The 20,722-nt window shown below is 51.6% G+C and overlaps 2 protein-coding genes across 4 annotated transcripts in view; one reads left to right on the top strand and one right to left on the bottom strand.

The window, feature by feature from the left end:
• Positions 1 to 8,124, top strand: part of ZNF500 (zinc finger protein 500) — a 16,258-nt gene extending 8,134 nt beyond the window's left edge. For all 3 annotated transcript variants that reach the window (XM_017506006.2, XM_017506005.2, XM_017506004.2), the window contains 2 exons: positions 540 to 636; positions 6,006 to 8,124. In XM_017506006.2, coding sequence (XP_017361495.1) covers positions 540 to 636; positions 6,006 to 6,688 — 780 coding nt within the window. In that variant the 3' untranslated portion in view covers positions 6,689 to 8,124. The remainder of the gene's footprint in view (positions 1 to 539; positions 637 to 6,005) is intronic.
• Positions 8,125 to 8,979: 855 nt separating this feature from the next.
• Positions 8,980 to 20,722, bottom strand: part of CUNH16orf71 (chromosome unknown C16orf71 homolog) — a 17,500-nt gene continuing 5,757 nt past the window's right edge. The window contains exons 4-10 of the mRNA XM_017506001.2: positions 17,670 to 18,176; positions 14,657 to 14,774; positions 12,549 to 12,690; positions 11,384 to 11,521; positions 10,867 to 10,953; positions 10,272 to 10,559; positions 8,980 to 9,627 (exon numbers count right to left, since the gene is read on the bottom strand). Of these exons, the coding sequence (XP_017361490.1) occupies positions 10,277 to 10,559; positions 10,867 to 10,953; positions 11,384 to 11,521; positions 12,549 to 12,690; positions 14,657 to 14,774; positions 17,670 to 18,176 (1,275 nt within the window). The 3' untranslated portion in view covers positions 8,980 to 9,627; positions 10,272 to 10,276. The remainder of the gene's footprint in view (positions 9,628 to 10,271; positions 10,560 to 10,866; positions 10,954 to 11,383; positions 11,522 to 12,548; positions 12,691 to 14,656; positions 14,775 to 17,669; positions 18,177 to 20,722) is intronic.

Raw genomic sequence — 20,722 nt, 5'->3', positions numbered from 1 at the left:
TTTAGTAGAGACGGGGTTTCACCATGTTGACCAGGATGGTCTCGATCTCTTGACCTCGTGATCCACCCGCCTCGGCCTCCCAAAGTGCTGGGATTACAGGCGTGAGCCACCGCGCCCGGCTCCACTCCTTTTTTAATCATGCTTCCGGGTCAGTCTGGTGCTACATCTGGGAGCCACTGGCCCAGAGGTGTCCTGAAGTCCCCTGTCCGCCACATCAGGGCCCCAGGCCTGGCTGGCCACAGAGCCAGGGGATGCTCTCATCTTCCTGTGGTGCATGGGAGACTGTGGTGAGTCCACCGCTCCTCGTGGCGAATCTGTCCCTTCCCCAGTGGTGTCCCAACTCTGCAGCAGTGGCACAGGGGAGCAGTAGGCAGAGGCACCAGGACTCACCACTGTGACAAGAGTGGAGAGGACCAGCTGCACCACCACGCTCGGCCCCAGCCTCGAGGGGCAGTGGGGGTGCAGCTCGCTAGACCAGTGGCCCACAAGGAGCAGGCAGATTGCTTGGGGCCTGGACTGAGCAGGGTGCATTCCAGCAGGCGCCTGTGAACTTGGAGGATGTGGCTGTATACCTTTCTGGGGAGGAGCCAGGATGCCTGGACCCAGCTCAGCAAGATGCGCTGCTGGAGAATGAAGGTAATTGCGAGGGACTCTGTCCTCTAGGGGGCTTGCTAAAAATAGGAACTGTCAGGTGCCAGCTCATGGGCTTGGTTACATTGGTCCAGTTGGCCTGGGGCAGTCCTGTGTGCCCAGGGCTGCCCGAATCCCTTCAGGGTCCCAGCTGCAGGGACTGTACAGCCACTTGGCCATGACCCAGGCAGGTGCCCAGAGCTGCCTTGCGATTCTGTTCTTCCATCCCCGCCCCCCTACACATTGGTCCTGCTTCACTTCTGCTGCCCCATGCCCTCCTCTCAAGGGCACAGCTGCTCCCACAGGGCCTGACTCTTCAGCCTCTCCCCATCGCACTGAGCACCACCCTGGCCCGTACCCAGCACTGTCCTCTCAGTTCTTTCTCTGCCTGTTTGTGTCTTTCTGCCTCTCCTGATGCTGCTGGAGCCTTTTCTGGTTTTTGTTTTTTGGTTTTTTTTGAGATGGAATCTTGCTCTGTCATCCAGGCTGGAGTACAGTGGTGTGATCTTGCCTCACTGCAACCTCCGCCTCCTGGGTTCAAGCGATTCTCCTGCCTCAGCCTCCCAAGTAGCTAGGATTATAGGCACCCGTCATCATGTCTGGCTAATTTTTGTATATTTAGTAGAGATGGGGTTTCACCATGTTGGCCAGACTGGTGTCGAACTCCTGACCTCAGGTGATCTGCCCACCTCAGCTTCCCAGAGTGCTGGGATTACAGATGTGAGCCACCACGCCTGGCCATGCTGAAGTCTTTTCTGTCGACAGTGAGAGGTTGCTTTGTATTAGAGTTCTTCTCCAGAGAAACAGAGCCAACAAACACACACACACACACACACACACACACACACACACACAGATTTATTTTATGGCATTTTTATGGCATGGACACTCAAACAGCTCCCTTGGCTGCTTACAGAAGTTGACAAGTCTGAAATCTGTAGGCCAGGCCAGCAGGCTGGAAGCTTAGGATTTCTGTGCAGTGGTCTTGAGGCAGAGTTCCTTCTTTGGGAAACCTCCAGGATTTTCTTCCTTTTTATGGCTGAATAACATTCCCTTATGAATAATGCTGCAGTGAAAGTGGGTGTGCAGATGCATCTGTGATAAACCCTGCTTTCAGTTCTTGGGGTAGATGTTTCCAGCAGTCAGACGGCTGGTGCACACGTGGTCATTCTGTGTGTAACTTTCTGAAGAACGATCATGCTGTTTTCCACAGCGTCTGTACCATCTCACGTACCCACCAAGAGTGCACAGAGGTTCTACTTTCTCCACATCCTCACCAGTGCTTGTTATTTTCTGGGTTTTTTTGTTTGTTTATTTTTTTGTTTTGAGACGGAGTCTTGCTCTGTCACCAGGCTGCACTACAGTGATGTGAGCTTGACTCACTGCAGCCTCCACCTCCTGGGTTCAGGCGATTCTGTCTGAGCCTCCTGAGTAACTGGGATTACAGGCATGCGCCACCACATCTAGCTAATTGTTGTAGTTTTAGAAGAGGTGGGTTTTGCCATGTTGGCCAGGCTGGTCTCAAATTCCTCACCTTAGGTGATCTTACCCCAGCCTCTCAAATTGCTGGGATTACAGGCGTGAGCTACTGTGCCCAGCCAGATTTGCAAATGCTTTCTCCCATTTTGTGCATTTTCACTTTGTTGGTAGTGTTCTTTGACGAACAAAGGTTTTTGGTTCTAGTGGCCATTGTATCATTTTTTTCTTGTGTTGCCTGTGAGCAGGTAGATTTAGACGATGTTGTATGAGACTCTGGTTGGTCATCAGCAGCTTTGGTGATATGCATCCAGACCAGCAGTCTTGCTCTCTAGGGGACGTCTGTCCATGAGTGGAGACATTTTTGGCTGTTAGGATATTTGTCAGCTATATTTGATGAGCAGAGGACAGGGATGCCAGCCACCCTCCTGCAGTGCATAGGCTGGCCCCATCAGCGACTCAGCCTGCTCCAGGCCCCATGAATGTCACCTTTACAATGATTGAGTTACCATGATTGAGGAACCCTGATCTGAAGGTTTCTGAGAGTGTCTCACCTGTGGGCCACTTCATTCCCCGTACCAAAGGCAGGTGGCAAAAGGGAAAGAATTTGCCAGCCCTCCCAACTCCCAAGTGACCACATGGAATCCTCAGAAGGGAAGGAATGAAGTTCTGTCCAGCTCTGTCACCAGTTCCCGGAGCCCAGACACAGCTTCCCTCCCGGGGTCACAGTCATAAGGTTGGATTTTACTTACCCTGTGCCAGAGCCCATGGTAAAAAAGGCCGCTGGGGCCAATAAAAGTTGAATTTATTTGATCTTGCTTTAAAAAAAAAAAAAAGGCCGGGTGCGGTGGCTCAAGCCTGTAATCCCAGCACTTTGGGAGGCCGAGGCGGGTGGATTACGAGGTCAAGAGATCTAGACCATCCTGGTCAACACGGTGAAACCCCGTCTCTACTAAAAATACAAAACATTAGCTGGTGTGCTGACAGGTGCCTGTAATCCCAGCTACTCAGGAGGCTGAGGCAGGAGAATTGCCTGAACCCAGGAGGCGGAGGTTGCGGTGAGCCGAGATCGTGCCATTGCACTCCAGCCTGGGTAAGGAGAGCGAAACTCCGTCAAAAAAATAAAATAAAATAAAATAAAATAAATTAAAAAAATAAAAAATAAAAAAAAAATCCAGATCCGATGGCTCACACCTGTAATTCCAGCACTTTGGGAGCCCAAGGCGGGTGATCACCTGAGGTCAGAAGTTCGACACCAGCTTGGCCAACATGGAAAAACTCTGCCTCTGTTAAAAATACAAAAAAATAGCCAGGTGTGGTGGTGAGCACCTGTAATCCCAGCTACTACGGAGGTGGAGGAAGGAGAATGGCTTGAACCCAGGAGGTTGCGGTCACAGTGAGCTGAGATCACACCATGGCACTCCAGCCTGGGTGACAGGAGTGAAACTCAGTCTCAAAAAGAAAAAACAAAAATAGGCCAGATGCGCTGGCTCATACCTGTAATCCTAGCACCTTGAGAGGTCAAGGCGGGTGGATTGCTTAAGTCCAGGAATTTAAGACCAGTCTGGGTAACATGGAGAAACCTTGTCTCCACAAAAAACGCAAAAATTTGCTGGGCATTATGACGCACACCTGTAGTCACATGTACTTGACAGGCTGATGTGGGAGGATCACTTGAGCCTGGGTTAAGGCTGCAGTGAGCTGTGATTGTACCACTGCACTCCAGCCTGGGCAACCAGGTGAGACTCTGTCTGAAAAAAAACAAAATTAACAAATTAGGTTGGTATGTGGTCTCAAAGTTTTTACATTTTTTCATGAGATGAAATTCACATAACATAAAATTATCAATTTTTCAGTTCAGTGGTGTTTAGTATATTCACAATGTTGGACAATTGTCACCTTTATCTGGTTCTAAAACTTTTTATTTGAAACAGGGTCTCACTCTGTCACCCAGGTTGGAGTGCAGTGGCACAGTCTTGACTCACTGCAGCTTCAACCTCCCAGGCTCAGGTGATTCTCCCACCTCAGCCTCCCAAGTAGCTGGGACTATAGGCCTATGCCACCACGCCCGGCTAATTTGGAAAATTTTTTTGGTAGACATAGAGTCTCACTATGTTACCCAGGCTCAAAAACTTTTTTTTTTTGAGATGGAGTCTCACTCTGTCACCCAGGCTGGAGTGCAGTGGCATGACCTCGACTCACTGCAACTTCTGTCTCCCCGGTTCAAGCGATTCTCCTGCTTGAGCCTCCCAAGTAGCTGGGATTACAGGCGTGAGCCACCACGCCCAGCTTCCTCTTTTATAGATGTAGAATTTGAGGCTCAGTAAGCGCCAAACCCACCTTTGGCTTTCCAGAAGTTGGGCCTGGAGATGGGAGGGGAGGGCAAGGAGGATTCGCCCAGGAGCTCTGGGTGTGGAAGTGTCTTAAAGTGGACATTTCCAAGGGCAGTGGGTGGTTCTGTCCCTCCCCTGTGGGGTCAGTGTGTGGCTGCCACGCACAGAGCTTCTCTCCGGACTGGTGTGAAGACAGCTGCTCCCCCACACCACCAAGCATCATGGTGTGCTTTGTGCCACCAGGTACCCTGTCACCCTCATGCTGCAGACGAGGAACAGAGAAGTCAAGGGCTTTTTCCTGGAAGTGGCAAAGCCTGGATCACTGCAGGCCCCTCTCCCTGTTCTCCTGTCCTGACGGTGTCGGCTCTAGAACTTGGATCTACAGAGGGGCCTCAGGGGCTGCACCAAGTATATGACAACAGAGGGCCAATGGCTGGGACCCATGACTGCCCTGCTCAGCCAGAGCAGCCCAGAGCAGGGCTTCTCAACGTTGGCGCTTTTGGCGTTTGGGCCGGATGGCTCTTCACATGGGTCTGCCTGTGCTGGCAGGAGCTTTTCCAGCTGCCCAGGCCCCTGCCCATTAGAGACTACTTACAACCCCCTCCCCAGACTTGACAAAAATGTTTCCAGACCTTGCCACCAGGTAGGAACCCCTGACTTAGAGCATACAGCAGAGTCCAGAGCTTGATGGCCCTTGCTCTGTAACTTACCAGCCCAGTGATTCTGGGTAAGTTCCTTAACACTTTTGTGCCTCGGTTTCCCCATCTGCAAGATGCAGATAGTAACAGCACTGACCCACTGCTTATTGTGATGGTTAAATAAGTTCCTGTGTGTTTGTTTTATTGATTTAGTTTTTGAAACAGGGTATCACTCTGTCACCCAGGCTGGAGTGTCGTGGCATGATCACGGCTCACTGCGGCCTTGACCTCCTGGATGCAAGTGACCCTCCCACCTCAGCCTCTTGAGTAGCTAGGACTACAGGCACACGCCACCATGCCCAGCTAGTTTTGTTTATTTTCTGTCAAGACAAGATCTCCCTGTCTTGCCCATGCTGGTCTTGAACTCTTGGGCTCAAACAATCCTCTTGCCTCAGCCTCCCAAAGTGCTGGGATTACAGGCATGAGCCACCATGCTGGGTCCCTCTAGACGTTTTGTACGGGAACTTTAGGAGCCCCATAAAGCCTTCATCTTCCTTTCTATTAGGAGCATTTCTCAGCTGGGCACGGTGGCTTACTCCCGTAATCCCAGCACTTTGCAGGGCCAAGGTGGGCAGATCATCTGAGGTTAGGAGTTTGAGACCAGCCTGGCCAACATGGTGAAACCCCATCTCTACTAAAAATACAAAAGTTAGCTCGGCATGGTGACAGGCACCTATAATCCCAGCTACTGGGGAGGCTGAGGTAGGAGAATTACTTAAACCTGGGAGGTAGAGGTTGTAGTGAGCCCAGATCATGCCATTGCGCTCCAGCCTGGCAGACAAGAGCAAGACTGAATCTCAAGAAAAACAAATCATTTCCCTTGCCCTCTTGCCATGAATTCCTAGAGACTATGCTTTCTCTGTCTCAGGACCTGTGATACAGTTGGTGGATGGTGGTGATGGCAGAGAGGACGCCCCGGTGAGGATGGAGTGGTACCGAGTGTTCTCGGCGCGATGCCAGGGCCCTGGCCACCCGCTCCCAAGTCAGAGGCCAGCCCCAGTCAGGGGCTTGGCCAGGCCTGAGCAACCAAGAGGTGGCCCCCCATCAGGAAGAGGGGCTTCCCATGGGGCGGACAAGCCGTACACCTGCCCCGAGTGTGGCAAAGCCTTCAGCAAAACGTCCCACCTGACCAAGCACCAGCGCACACACACGGGTGAGCGGCCTTACAAGTGCCTGGTGTGCGGGAAGGGCTTCAGCGACCGCTCCAACTTCAGCACACACCAGAGGGTGCACACGGGTGAGAAGCCCTACCCGTGCCCCGAGTGTGGGAAGCGCTTCAGCCAGAGCTCCAGCCTGGTCATCCACCGCAGGACGCACAGCGGGGAGCGGCCCTACGCCTGTACCCAGTGCGGGAAGCGCTTCAACAACAGCTCCCACTTCAGCGCCCACCGCCGGACGCACACAGGTGAGAAGCCCTATACCTGCCCAGCCTGTGGCAAGGGCTTCCGCCGGGGCACCGACCTGCACAAGCACCAGCGGACCCACATGGGGGCAGGCTCCCTGCTGACGCTCCCGCCAGTGGCTCCTGGAGGCCCCGGGGCCAAGGCCTGATCACCATATCTGAAACTGCCTTTCCAGGACTCTCGTTCCTGGGCACAGAATTCAGGAAGCTGCCAGAGACCCTGGTCCGAAAGCATCGCCTGTTGCCTCCCATGGCCCAGTATGAGGTCAGCAGGAGACATTTGGGATGCTCAGACCAAGGAGGAAGCTGGGCACTGGGTACAGAGCAAGGGCAAGGACAGGCTGTGTGAGTGTCCAGTGGCGGCCAGAACAGACGAGACAGAGCGAGGACTTCAGACACGGTGACACACTCAGGAAGCCAGAAGCCCGTACCCAAGGTGTTAGTGGGGCTGGCTCCTGGAGGGCCTGGGAGGTCCATCAGCCTCTTCCAGCATCCGGTAGCTGCTGGCGTGTACCCTCATCGCTGCGTCCGTTCCTGTCCCCTGTGTGTCTGTGACCCTGTGCGCCATCTTTGTGTGTCCTCCCCTGCCTTTTTTTTTTTTTTAAAGACAGCCTTGCTGTGTCACCCAGCTGGGAGTGAAGTGCCATGATCATAGCTTACTGCAGCCTCGAACCCCTGGGCTCAAGTGATCCTCCTGCCTTGGCCTCCTCAGTAGCTGGATTACAGATGTGTGCCGCCATGCCCAGCCTCTTTTTGGTAGGGCCACCACTCACTTGGTTTAGGTTCCCCCAATTCACTGTAACCTCATCTTAACTAATTATATCATCAAAACTGGTGTTTGCAAACAAGGTCACATTCTGAGCTCTGGGTAGACATGAATTTGAGGGGCCCCTCTCTGGCCTGCCGTAAGGATCCCTGATGTACCCCAGCCTTCCCAGGACCTGTCCTCCAGCTTCTCCTCCATCCTGCTAGGGTTTCCAAATGCCTGGGGCTGGCCAGCATTCCAGTCCCTTTTGCAGATCCATATCTGCCCTGCAGGCTGGCAGACACCTGGGGCGGGAACACAACCCTGAGTTCCATCTTCCTGACCTGTCACCAGGGATGCGACAGGCCTGACGCCTCCCCAGGGACGAGGTTCAGGGCCACCTTTGCTTCTGGCTCCTTAGTGTCTGGGACATGGCCTTCCATGGTCACCCCCCTTTGTCTTTCTAAGGTAAGAAGCCTTCACCTTCCAGCTTCTGTCTGGCCTGTGCTGTGTGGGAGCGTCTGGTCTGTACACATCATCTCAGCGTGTGAGTGGCTGAGGTGAGTGGTGTAATAGAGTCCTCGGTGTGTGTAGTTGTCTCAGAAGTCATAGGACGGCTGTGGACACCACTGGGTTCTGGAATGTTCCAGCTGGGCAGTGGTGGTTCCTCATGGGTAGGTAGCCTTGGCCCTTGTCCCAGCCTGGGATGCTCCATTCCATTTGTCACACGGTCACCGTATATACGTGCACAGTTTGATCTTGTGGCACAGCCCATGTTCCAGCTGCGTGACCTGCCCTTTCCTCGTTCCCTTAACTAACATAAGTAGTCAGTGCCTCTGGCCCCTGTGTACTCTGTCCTTTGTCTGCAGAGTGAGGCTGCCTGGTTGAGGAACGGCTCCTACCTTCTAGATCAGCTCTGGGAGCTCTCGTGGGGCATAAGGTACCCAGCTAGATGTGGCCAGGTCACCTTCCCACCAGCTAGCAAAGCACCTGGTATTGCTGACACCCATCTGCCCGTTGCAGCCTGAGCCCCCAGGCCTCTCACATGAAGGCCTGTGCTGGAGGTGGCAGCCTGGGGGAAAGTGTGATTGGGGTCTGCCCACTTCCTTTGTTCTGCTATGGCCAGGGCCTCTCGCTGGCTCAGAGGGTCCCTTCCCATCTGGGTGTCATCCTCAGTGCTCACGTGATGGAGTGTCACAGGAGCTGTGAGTCCCAAGTGCATGCATGTTGTGATGTTCTCTCATGCATTCCAGTGGGGGGGCTCCCATTATTATTATTATTATTTTGAGATGGATTTTTTCTCTGTTGCCAGGCTGGAGTGCAGTGGTCCGATCTAGGCTCACTGCAACCTCCGCCTCCCGGGTTGAAGCAATTTTCCTGCCTCAGCCTCCTGAGAACTTGGGACTACAGGCGCCTGCCACCACACCCAGCTAATTTTTATATTTTTAGTAGAGACGGGGTTTCATCATGTTGGCCAGGATGGTCTTGATCTCTTGACGTCGTATCTGCCTGCCTCAGCCTCCCAAAGTGCTGGGATTACAGGCGTGAGCCACCGCGCCTGGCCATGATTCTCTGGGTGGAGGAACTGGGGCACTGGGAGTGTGAAAACCTTGCCTGGGTGGTGGAGCCAACTTAGGATCCAGGTCTGACTTCCCACCCCTTTCCCTTTGCCTTGACAGACACTAATTCACAGAGTTGAACTTGGAACAATTTATTCTCCATCACTGTGGAACATTCTCAGTGAACTTACTGGCATTAAAGGGGCGGGGGGTGATGGAAGAAAATGGGGTTAAAGAATAAGAACAGCTTTTGCTTTTTACAGCTAGGCAGCCACAGCAGAGGCTGCCAGACTGTGAGGGCAGAGTACGGGGTTGTAGCCCGGTTCTGGCTGCCTGTAGGGTCTCTGCAGGTGGGAGAGGGCATGGGAGCTGGGAGGCAGGCAGCCTGGCCTTGTGCCCTGCAGGAGGGGCCTCCTGGGAGTTTGTGGTATCCTGTCTTGCCTTTGGCTTGTAATGAAAACACTCATCATTGGGAGTGAGGTCAGGTGTGGGGTCCGTTGCTAGATCACATGGGGTCTGGAGAGCAGAGGTCTGTGGCCCCAGTCTTGGCAGCCTGTGGCCATGGCCAGACAGGGCCTGTCTTTTGCCTGGTATAAGGCTTGATGCAAAGAGACCCTTGCCCATCCTTGGTGGCATGGCAGAGGGGGGTGAGCCACAGGGGAAGCTGGGAGACTTGACCAAAAGCCAGGCGCCCTGCTATGCTGCCTGAGCCTGAGGTGCAGTGGGGCCCGAGGTGGTGATTTCTCTGTTCTTCCCACAGAGCAGGCAGCAGGACACATCCTGGAGACAAGGTGGGGGAGAGAGCAGGTGCCCAGGTCAGGGCTGATCACAGCAGTTACAAAAGCTTCCTGTGAAGATGGGGCTGCAGGATGGTGCTGGCAAAGAAACAGGACCCAGGAAGACCAGGCATGTCCTGTCATTGGAGTGGGTCTCGGCAAGGGGCAAGCAGCTGTCCCCAGCTCTTGGTGGTGATCAGCAACTGAGGCCTCTGCTCCACGCTACACAGGACAGCGTTTCCAGGGGTTTCCTGTATTCTGTCTAGATTCATAAAGGTCAAAGGCCTTGAGAGTCTATGTGTGCCTATCTTAGGTAAAGAAGAGAAAGAGAAAGCCAATTCTCATTGTTACCCCCTTTCAAAAAGTTCATTAAGAGCCAGGCATGGCATTTCACCCGTCGTGCTGTCCCTGCCCATCTCTTAGAGGACCAGACCCCATTATCCCAAGCTGTTGTCGTGTGTTAGGTACAGATTTGTGTCTGCATCCTTGCTTTAAAGGCATACATCTGTGGCTGAGCTCTAACAGGGTCTGAGGGTCCCTGCCTCTGGAAGCCCCCTGCTAGTGGAAACGCAGGGAGAGCAAAGGGACAGCAGGGCCCAGGGTCCATGGCAAGTCAGCCCGCCCCTGCCCACTCCTGGGATCCCACTACCTGGGTGTCTACAGTTGGTCCAGAGGAGGTACCAGGGCCTCCCTGGCTGCCTCTGGCTCTAGAGTGTCCCCTAGGGCTCTGGGTCTGCCTCCTGGGAGTTGGCCCTGGGTGTTCTGCCTCTCAGCACAGAGCTTCATGTGTTGCTTCCTCCAAGTTCCTGATCCAGCAGCATCTTCAGGGACCTGAGCCCCACCACCACCAGGCCCCTTGCTGGCAGGCAGCTCAAGCTGGGCTGTCCTGTTCCGAAAGGTCCTGAGCTGCTGGAGAAGCTGGCTCTTCCCGGTACAGCTCCTGTGACACGAGACCAAACTCAGCCCTGTGGGGGCCACACCTCCCAGCACTCAACACTGAAACAGGACAAAAGCAGGTGGGCCCAGTTCCCATTTCAAAGTAAGAATGCCATTCAGGTGGCCAGTCACCGCTGCCACTGCTGGGACCCAGTGGACATGGGTGAGATGATGGAAGCTGTGCCGCCCCCCTGCCCTATGTGGTAGGTACAGCAGGACCTCACCACAGGCGGTAAATGTGCCAGGTGGAGGGCTTCCTGCAGGAAGCAGAGCGGATATCTGCAGGTGGCGGGAGGCCCCTTGGTGGTTACCGTAGCCCCAGGGAGGAAGCAGATGCCCCCTCTGTGTCTCCCATAGCTGCCATCTCCTCTTCCTCCTCCTCCTCGCTGTCAGAGGAGCTGTGGGGGAGAGAAATGGGTTTCTGGATGTGCTCACTCCACCCAACATTCCAACTCCTGTTGGGGCTTGAGGCACTCGGGCTTCCCTGGTGACCCAATACAAGAGGGCAATGGACACACTGGAGGCTGGCGGATGTCCTGCCAGGAGGTGAGGGCAGGTGTGGGCGATGCCCTCCAGCTTAATGTGTTGGGCTCAAGCCCAGCTTGAGGGGGTGTGCCCCGTGCCCCTCTTCCCTCCCTCCCTCCAGGGACCCAGGGGGACTCTACGCCAGGCCCAGTTCACCCATGCTAAAAGCACTTCTCAATTGAGCAACGATCCAAAGCATTTTGAAATCCCTGGTCCTTCCCAGTGGGATCCACCAGCTTTGTGAGGTCAACAGGCAACTTTGCAAAGTTGAGGCTGCCATGGGGTAGTCACTGCCCTCCAGACCTTTCTGGGAACAGGTGGCCTGGTGACTCCGTCTGCCGCAGGTCAATGAAAATGGTGGGGGGCTCCGTGTTAAGCCTCATGGGCTCGGCCAGCTGTGGGCCTGGCACGGCCTGGGAGCCTGGCTTCCTGGAAGCACATCTGAGATGAGAGAAACAGGCACTGTAGAGTCATTTGTCTGTGATGACTCTGTTTGTCCAGTCACAGTGCTCATGGCTGCCACCCAGTGAGTGCCCACTCTGCCAATGGGCACATCAAACATATTTGCTCTTTTACTCTTCAGAACAGCCCTCAAGATTTAGGCCAGCACTGGCCAACAGAACTTCCCTGATGATGGAGATGCTCTTTATCTGTGGTAAGTACAGCCATTTGCCACAAATGGCTAAGTTTACATTTAAGCCAATTATAATCAAATGAATAAAAAATTTAGTTCCTCAGTCACACTCACCATGTTAGGTGTTTAACAGCCACACATGGCCAATGGCTGTCATGGTTAACAGTGCAGGTCTCGCCATTTCTTTTTACTTTTTTTTTTTGAGGGGGAGTCTTGCTCTGTTGCCCAGGCTGGACTGCAGTGGTGAGACCTTGGTCACTGCAACCTCCGCCTCCTGGGTTCTAGCAATTCTCTCGCCTTACCCTCCTGAGCAACTGGGATTACAGGCATGCACCACCAAGCCCAGATTATTTTTATGTATTTTTAGTAGAGATGGGATTTCGGCATGTTGGCCAGGCTGGTCTCGACCTCCTGACCTCAGGCAATCCATTCACCTTGGTCTCCCAAAGTGCTGGGATTATAGGTGTGAGCCACCATGCCTAGCCATCTCTGTTAGGTACTTTTAGTTTCCAGGCACAGAAATCCACTGCTGCTCAGGTGAAAAGGGATTCACTGGCTCTCAGATTCCTAAAGTGTGCTACAACCAAACTGTGGGGAGAGCAGGCATATCGCAGGGCCTTGCAGGACCCTGGGGCTCTGCGTCCACCTCTGCCTCTCCCAGCTTCACTGTAGCTTGCCTTTCTCCCTGTGGGGAGCGACTACCTGATCAGATGTTTGAGGGTGACTGAGAAAAAGCACATCGAGCACCCCACCCGTAGTAGGCCCAGTCAGTGCTGCCAAATCATGGGGCTCTTCTAAAGGACCACAGGAGCCGTGCCTGGCTACAAGTCCCACCTGTTTCGGGCCTTTGCCGCTTCGGTGTCCTGGGGGGTGTTGGCAGGCATCTTCTGGGCACAAGCAGAGGCCCCAGACTGCGTGGTGCACAGGAGGGCCAGCTGTTCCATGAGCCTGTCGTGAGCGCTTGGCAACGTGTGGTCTGAGGACGGCCAAAGGAGGCTGATTACTGGGGACTGGGCCCCGAGTGTGGCTTACAGCAGCTCGAGCCTCAGGATCCCTGGGGTCTCCGCATGTGAACGGACCTCAGGCTCCTCCACTGCCCCTGCCCAGCCCTCTCACTACTCAACCCCTCTGAGGACTCCACCTCTGACTCAGCAGAGCTGGCAGGGGTGGAATCTTTATGAGCAGGGCCTGTGGCACATGAGCTTTGTGAAGCAGGAGTGACGTATTTTTAAAAGTTTATCCCACTTCCTCATGCCCAGGTCCCACTTGTCACAGGTGATCATAATGAACAGTTCTGTGTGCTGATGTAAAAAAAGAAAAATAGGATCATCCTCTATAGGTTTTTTCAACTTAACTTTTTTCACTTTGTATATTACATCCTTCTACATTAACCTATAGAGATCCCCTCATTGAGCTGCAGCGTATTCTGTGCTAGAATGATCTAGCTGGACTCCTACTGAATATGGGTTGCTTCCAGCTTTTCAGATTTTTTTTTTTTTTTTTTGAGACGGAGTCTGGCTCTGTCGTCAGGCTGGAGTGTAGTGGCGCATTCTCGGCTCACTGCAACCTCTGCCTCCCTGGTTCAAGTGATTCTCCTGCCTCAGTCTCCCGAGTAGCTGGGATTATAGCATGTGCCACCACGCCCAGCTAATTTTTGTATTTTTAGTAGAGACAGGGCTTCACCATGTTGGCCAGGATGGTCTCAAACTCCTGACCTTGTGATCCACCTGCCTCAGCCTCCCAAAGTGCTGGGATTACAGGCATGAGCTACCACGCCCGGCCAGCATTTCAGATTTTTAAACAACACTGCAGCAAACATCATTGAACACATGTCTTTACCTACTAGAGTAAGAATGTAGGACAAATTTTCCAAGCGAGACAGCTTGATCAAAGGGTATGTGCCTTTAAAATAGAGAATACAGGCTGGGCATGGTGGCACACAGCTATAATCCCAGCACTTTGGGGGACTGAGGTGGGTGGATCACCTGAATTCGGGAGTTCAAAGACCAGCCTGACCAACATGGAGAATCCCCGTCTCTACTAAACATACAAAATTAGCAGGGCGAGGTGGCCCATGCCTGTAATCCCAACTACTCGGGAGGCTGAGGCAGGGAATTGCTTGAACCCAGGAGGCAGACATTGCAGTGAGCCCAGATTGCACCACTGCACTAGAGCCTGGGCAACAAGAGTGAAACTCCATCTCAAAAAGAAAAAAAGGAATACATTCTGCCCCACTCTCCTCCACAAAGAGTGCCAATCACTCACACGCGCACACACAAACACACGCTCTCCATAAGGGTTGACCTCTCTACCTCCTGCCATAAATGGTGTGAATTATAAACAAAATGATATTTAAGACAACTCAGGGGCTGTCAGTCACAGGGGAGTCTTTGCCTTGGGACAAGAGGAGAGGCGGAAGCTCCACACCTGCCCTGGCTCCTCTGCCTCAGACCTACCTCCCCTCGCCTTTGCGGCCCCAGTGGGTGGGGAGGGGTTGGAGAGCTTTTGTTTTACTTGCAGGACTTCCCAGAGCAAAGCCAAGAGTGTAGTGACAGTGGTGACATCCTTTGCCTGCCTTTTTAAATGGAGAGGCCAGGGGAAGCAGGAGCGTGCTTAGGAGCTGACTGTGCACAGAAGGTGGGGCTGAGGAAGAGGAGGGGGAAGGCAGGAAGGCCCAGTGAGGTGGGGAGGAGGAAGTATGGGTCCTGGGGTAGGGATGTGTGTCAGCAGGTCTCTTCTTTGTCCCTGGACCTGGCCCATGCCTAGCACATAGCAGGTGGTCACATATGTTGAATGAATGAAGTCTTTCAAGGACTGGCAGCATGAGTGTTCAGGGCTAGGCCTTCAGGGAAGACACCGGTGGGCTGCAAGGCTGTGCCTGAGGGTCCCAGGGAGGAGCTGCTTGTGGGGGTTCACTTGGGCTCTAGTGTTCAAGGTCAGACCTTGAACTTGGCAGCGGTCAGCTGCCCACCACGCAGTTCCAGGTGCACGATTTCCCTGGTTGTCTTCTTGCCCCGCCAGACTCTGAAGGATGTCATCCAAATCCCATGCTTCAAGTTGCTGAAATCATTAAAACCAGTGATTATGTGAATGCTGAGGGGTCCCAGAGGCACAAATACCTGCTTCACAGCTGCTGAAACCCATGGAGATGGTCATTGGATGTTGGGGGTAGAAATCAGGAATGAAATGCATGACAGAGTTTGCAAATAGCTTCACCTTACCTTTTGATTACAGATTAAACACCTCCATTAAGGTGGCGCCTGCACTTTCCCACCTCCTTCCTATGCCTTTTTTGGGGATCAGTACTTTTGTTTCTTGCACAGGACATTGTTTGACCTGAAGGAAACCCAGTGTTGTTGTTTAGTTTAGTTTTGTTTTTGAGACAGAGTCTCACTCTGTCACCCAGGCTGGAGTGCAGTGATGTGATCTCGGCTCACTGCAACCTCTGTCTCCCAGTTACAGGCGTGTACCACATCTGGCTAACTTTTTTTTTTTTTTTGTATTTTTAGTATTTTTGTGTATATATATATATATTTTTGTATTTTTAGTAGAGATTTTACCATGTTGGTCAGGCTGGTCTCAAAGAAACTCCTGACCTCAGGTGATCCCCCAGCCTCGGCCTCCCAAAGTGGGCTGAGGGCCAGCTCAGCTCAAAGTGCTGGGATTACAGGCATGAGCCACCACGCCCAGCCTAATTTTTGTATTTTTAGTAGAGACAGGGTTTGACCATGTTGGCCAGGTTGGTCTTGAATGCCTGACTGCAAGTGATCCATCCTCCTCGGCCTCCCAAAGTGCTGGGATTACAGGCGTGAGCCACTGTGCCCAGCCAAATCCTGTGTTAAGAAAAACTATTTAGGTTCACCGGGCATGGTGGCTCATGCCTGTAATCCCAGCACTTTGAGAGGCCCAGGTGGGCAGATCACGAGGTCAGGAGTTAGAGACCAGCCTGGCCAACATGGTAAAATCCCGTCTCTACTAAAAATACAAAAATTAGCTGGGCATGGTGGTACGTGTCTGTAATCCTAGCTACTAGGGAGGCTGAGGCAGGAGAATCACTTGAACCTGGGAGGTGGAGGTTGCATTTAGCTGAGATCATGCCACTACACTCTCATTTAGGTGACAGAGTATGTCTGAAAAAAAAAAAAAAAAAAGAAAAGAAAAGAGAAGAAGAAAAACTATTTGGGTTCATACAGGTTCAGAATATTTGGAGGTTAAAAAGTTTTGTTAAGAATCAAGTTGTTCCAGGCAGGAGCTAAAACTGGAAGGCGTGGCAGTGAGTGACTGGGGGCAGAGTGAGTGTGAGGAGGAGGGAGGAAATTAATCAAGAATTCATGCTTATCATATGACTTTTCAACTCTCTCCAGCCCTCTAACTGGAGAAAAACACGTTTTTAGGTGAGCAGAAAGAACAGTTGATTTAAACAGTAATGAAGATGACTTCTGTGTATACCTGGTACCAGTTTTCTCTAAGCTGTTAAGAAAAATTATCCAAAATTTGTAAAATCAAGAGGTGTGATGGTTACTTTTCTGTTTAGTAGACAAGATAACTCCTCTAGGACACTGAATGTAGCAAGCATATCTCCTCATTCCTCTCTTTTTCCCCAGTGTTTTACAAAAATCCCAATTTCTTTTTTTTTTTTTTAGATGGAGTTTCACTTTGTCACCCAAATTGGAGTGCAGTGGTGTGATCCTGGCTCACTGCAAATTCCATCTCCCGGGTTCAAGGGATTCTCCTGCCTCAGCCTCCCTAGTAGCTAGGATTACAGACACGTACCACCATGCCCAGCTAATTTTTGTATTTTTAGTAGAGACGGGATTTTACCATGTTGGCCAGGCTGGTCTCAAACTCCTGATATCAGGTGATCCTCCTGCCTTGGCTTCCCAAAGTGCTGGGATTACAGGCATGAGCCACCATGCCCAGCAAAATTCCCAATTTCTCATGATCTCATTAAGCCAGCTCTGTCATCCTGCTGGTTCCCTCATTAATGCACTAAATACAGCTTTTTACCAGGTGCTCACTAGTTTATGAGAATGAGAGGGCTTTCATATTTTGAGATCAGGCTTGGACAGAACCGGTTTCTATATTTTAGATATGGCTATATATGTATTTATAAAAATGCTTGGGAGTAGAATTCCTTTTCTCTCTCTCTTTTTTTTTTTTCCTGCTTTTATTTTATTTTATTTTTATTGCATTTTAGGTTTGGGGGTACATGTGAAGAACATGCAAGATTGTTGCATAGGTTCACACATGGCAGTGTGATTTGCTGCCTTCCTCCCCTTCTCTCTCTTTTTTTGAGACAGAGTTTTCCTCTCTCACTAGGCTGGAGTGCAGTGGTGCGATCTTGGCTCACTGCAACCTCCATCTCCCAGGTTCAAGCAATTCTCCTGCCTCAGCCTCCCAAGTAGCTGGGACTACAGGCATGTGCCACCAAGCCTGGCTAATTTTTTTGTGTCTTTAGTAGAGATGGGGTTTCACCATGTTGGCTAGGGTGGTCTTTATCTCCTGACCTCGTGCTCTGCCCGCCTTGGCTTCCCGAAGTGCTGGGATTACAGGTGTGAGCCACTGCACCCAGCCCCTTTTCTTTCTTTAAATTTATATATTATTTCTTTTTTTTTAGAGATGAGGATCTTGCTGCGCTGGTCTCAAACTTCTAGATTCTCCCCTTGGCCTCCCAAAGTGCTGGGATTACAGGTGTGAGCTGCTGTACCTGGCCTTCTTTTCTCTCTTTAAAGAAGGCAGGCCCTGCTTGTTCTGTGTTCTTGTTAACCATTCCCAGGATGTGCTCTGCTGGGACTGCCCCAATCCCCTGCTAAGTCAGGTACACAGAATGGTGGATCATGGGCCTAAGGTCCTAGCGGGCAGCCCTCAAGCTGCTTCTAGCCCCAGCCCATGGGGACAGTGGCCATGCCACAGGTGACAGGCCTGAGGAACAGCCAGGCATGGGGAGGCACCTACCTGAAACGAGAGCACTGGTGGTCCCTCCCGAGGCTCTGCGAGGGGTATTCTGGGCCTGGGAGCTGATTCCATAGCAGGGCAGGGCGCCTCCTTCACCTGGCCTTGATCACTGCTGGCCGGGCTGCAGGCATCCCAGGTGACTTTCTGGAGGATGTTCCTCTCTATCATCTTCCTTCTCTCCCGTCGGAGGGCCCAGCGGTTCACAGATTCTCGTGAGGCAGTGCTGGGGGGCTCTGCCTTCAGGTCTCCTTCATGGCAGGAGAGAGTGGCTTCGGCCTGTGTGTCCCTTGGAGGACCCTGGGATCCTCTGGTGTTGAAATACAGGCTTCCAAGGTCACCTTCCAGCCACCTGGGCGTCTGTTTGGCCATCCCAAGAAGAGAGATGACCTCACAAGAGCATTCAAAAGGCCTGCCAGGGTCTTTTCCTTCCTGAGAGGACACATCCTTTGTCCTTGCATTCTGCGTGCTCCCAGGTTCTGTGGCGAATTCCGCAGGCACCGGAACTGGCTGCCAAGAATACAGGTGTGTTCAGTTAGCATCCTCAAAAACATGCTCCAGGGAATTTTTTTTATAGTAAAATATGTACATAATTTTTTTTTTTTAAGACGGGGGTTTCACCATGTTGGCCAGGCTGGTCTTGAACTCCTGACCTCAGGTGATCTGCCCGCCTCGGCCTCCCAAAGTGCTGAGATTACAGGCGTGAGCCACCGCGCCCGGCCAATTTTTTTTTTTTTTTTGAGGTGAAGTCTTGCTCTGTCGCCCAGACTGGAGTGCAGTGGTGTGATCACAGTTCACTGCAGCTTCGACTTCCCTTGCTCAGGCGATCTTCCAACCTCAGCCTCCCAAGTAGCTAGGATGACAGATACATACTACCACACCCAGTTATTTATTTATTTATTTTTAAAGATGGGTTTCACCATGATGGCCAGGCTGGTCTTGAACTCCTGACCTCAGGTGATCCACCCACCTCAGCCTCCCAAAGTGCTAGGATTACAGGGCGTGAGCCACTGTGCCTGGCCCACACCCAGTTATTTTTTTTTTTCCTCTTATGAGGTTTCATTTTTAAAAATATTTTGTAGTCACAGAGTCTCTGCAAAATAATTTTTTTTTTTGAGACGCAGTTTCGCTCTTGTTGCCCAGGCTAGGGTGCAATGGCACAGTCTTGGCTTACCTCAACCTTCGCCTCCCGGGTTCAAGCAATTCTCCTACCTCAGCCTCCCAAGTAGCTGGGATTACAGGCAATGTGCTACCACACTCGGCTAATTTTGTATTTTTAGTAGAGATGAGTTTCTCCATGTTGGTCAGGATGGTCTCAAACTACTGACCACAGGTGATCTGCCCACCTCAGCCTCCCAAAGTTCTGGGATTATAGGTATGAGCCACCGCACCCAGCTGCAAAATAATTTTTTTTTTTTTTTTGCAAAATGTTTAAGTATATACTTCACTAAAAATACAAAAATTAGCCAGTGTGGTGGCTCATATGGAATCCCAGCTACTCAAGAGGCTGAAGAGGGAGGATCGCTTCAGCCCAAGAGGCTGCGTTAAGCCAAGAGGGCACCACTGTACTTCAGCCTGGGTGACAGAGCGAGACCCTGTCTCAAAAAAAAAAAAAAAGGACAGTTGGAAAGCTACTGTAAAACATGAGTTGGCTAGAGACACCACAACTGAGGCATCCCACTATTTAAATACAAGGCTAGAGTGGAATGTATTGTTACAGCAATGGGACAGTATTTAAATGATCAATAATGACAATGTTGGGGCTGAGAAATTGATACCCCAGGCTGGAGTACAAACCAACCTTCCACCTCAGCCTCCTGTGTAGCTGGGACCACAGGCATGCCACTGCACCCAGCTCATTTTTCAGAGCCCAGATTACCGAAAAAAAGAAAAAAAAGAGAATCATCCGGAAGATTTCCTGAAGTAACTGATTGTAGAAATGAGGAAGCAAAATTAAATCACACGGAAATTGTTCTACCTGAACCCGACCTGGGGATCTCTTGCGTGGGGATGTTTCAGAGCTAGCTCTAGGCGTGGCCGGGCTGATGGGGGATTTCCTTTAAGGTGGTGAGTGGGGGCATGTCCTGGTTCTGTGAGATGATCTGGTTCAGTGCCCGTGTACCCCATTCAGTTGGTTAATGATTCTCAGCAGAACACTTGAGAGAAGTGAAGCTGGACCTAGTCCCCTCCCCCATTTTCTAAGTGGGTTAGAGCCTCTACACTGTTTTCTTTCTTCCCCTTTCCTTCTTTTCTTTCCCTTTTCCTTTCTTTCCTCTTCTTTCCTTCCTTCCCTTTTCTTTCTCTCTCTCTTTCTTTCTGACAGAGTCTCACTCTGTCACCCAGGCTGGAGTACAGTGGCCCAGTCTCCACTCACTGCATCCTCTGTCTCCCAGGTTCAAGCGATTCTTCTGCCTTAGCCTCCTGAGTAGCTGGGATTACAGGTGTATGCCACCAAGCCCAGCTAATTTTTTGGGTATTTTCAGTAGAGATGGGGTTTGACCATGTTGGCCAGGCTGGTCTCAAACTCCTGACCTCAGGTGTTCCACCTCCCTCTGCCTCCCAAAGTGCTGGAATCACAGGTGTGAGTCACTATGCCTGGCCTTCTACACATTTCATTGGAAACAGGACAATGAACCACAACCTCATCAACATGAGCTGAACAGGTGGTCAGTCAGGGCCTGCCCAGATGAAAGCTAATGGATAGGCTCTATTTATAAACGCAGCAATTAATTTTAAGCATCAAGCCATTAACTTTGTTTATGAGACTGAGTCTTGCTCTTGTTGCCCAGGTGGGAGGGCAGTGGTGTAATCTTGGCTCACTGAAACCTCCGCCTCTGGGTTCAAGTGATTCTCCTGCCTCAGCCTCCCAAGTAGCTGGGATTACAGGTGGATGCCACCATGCCTGGATAATTTTGTATTTTATTTTATTTTATTTATTTATTTTTTTATTTATTTATTTTATTTTTTTTTTGAGACGGAGTTTCGCTCATGTTACCCAGGCTGGAGTGCATGGCCCGATCTCGGCTCACTGCAGCCTCGATCTCCCAGGCTCAAGC

This window comes from Cebus imitator, unplaced genomic scaffold (genome assembly GCF_001604975.1).
Source record: "Cebus imitator isolate Cc_AM_T3 unplaced genomic scaffold, Cebus_imitator-1.0 Scaffold346, whole genome shotgun sequence".
In the NCBI taxonomy this organism is placed as follows: Eukaryota; Metazoa; Chordata; class Mammalia; order Primates; family Cebidae; genus Cebus; species Cebus imitator.
This window is presented reverse-complemented; position numbering and strand designations above follow the sequence as displayed.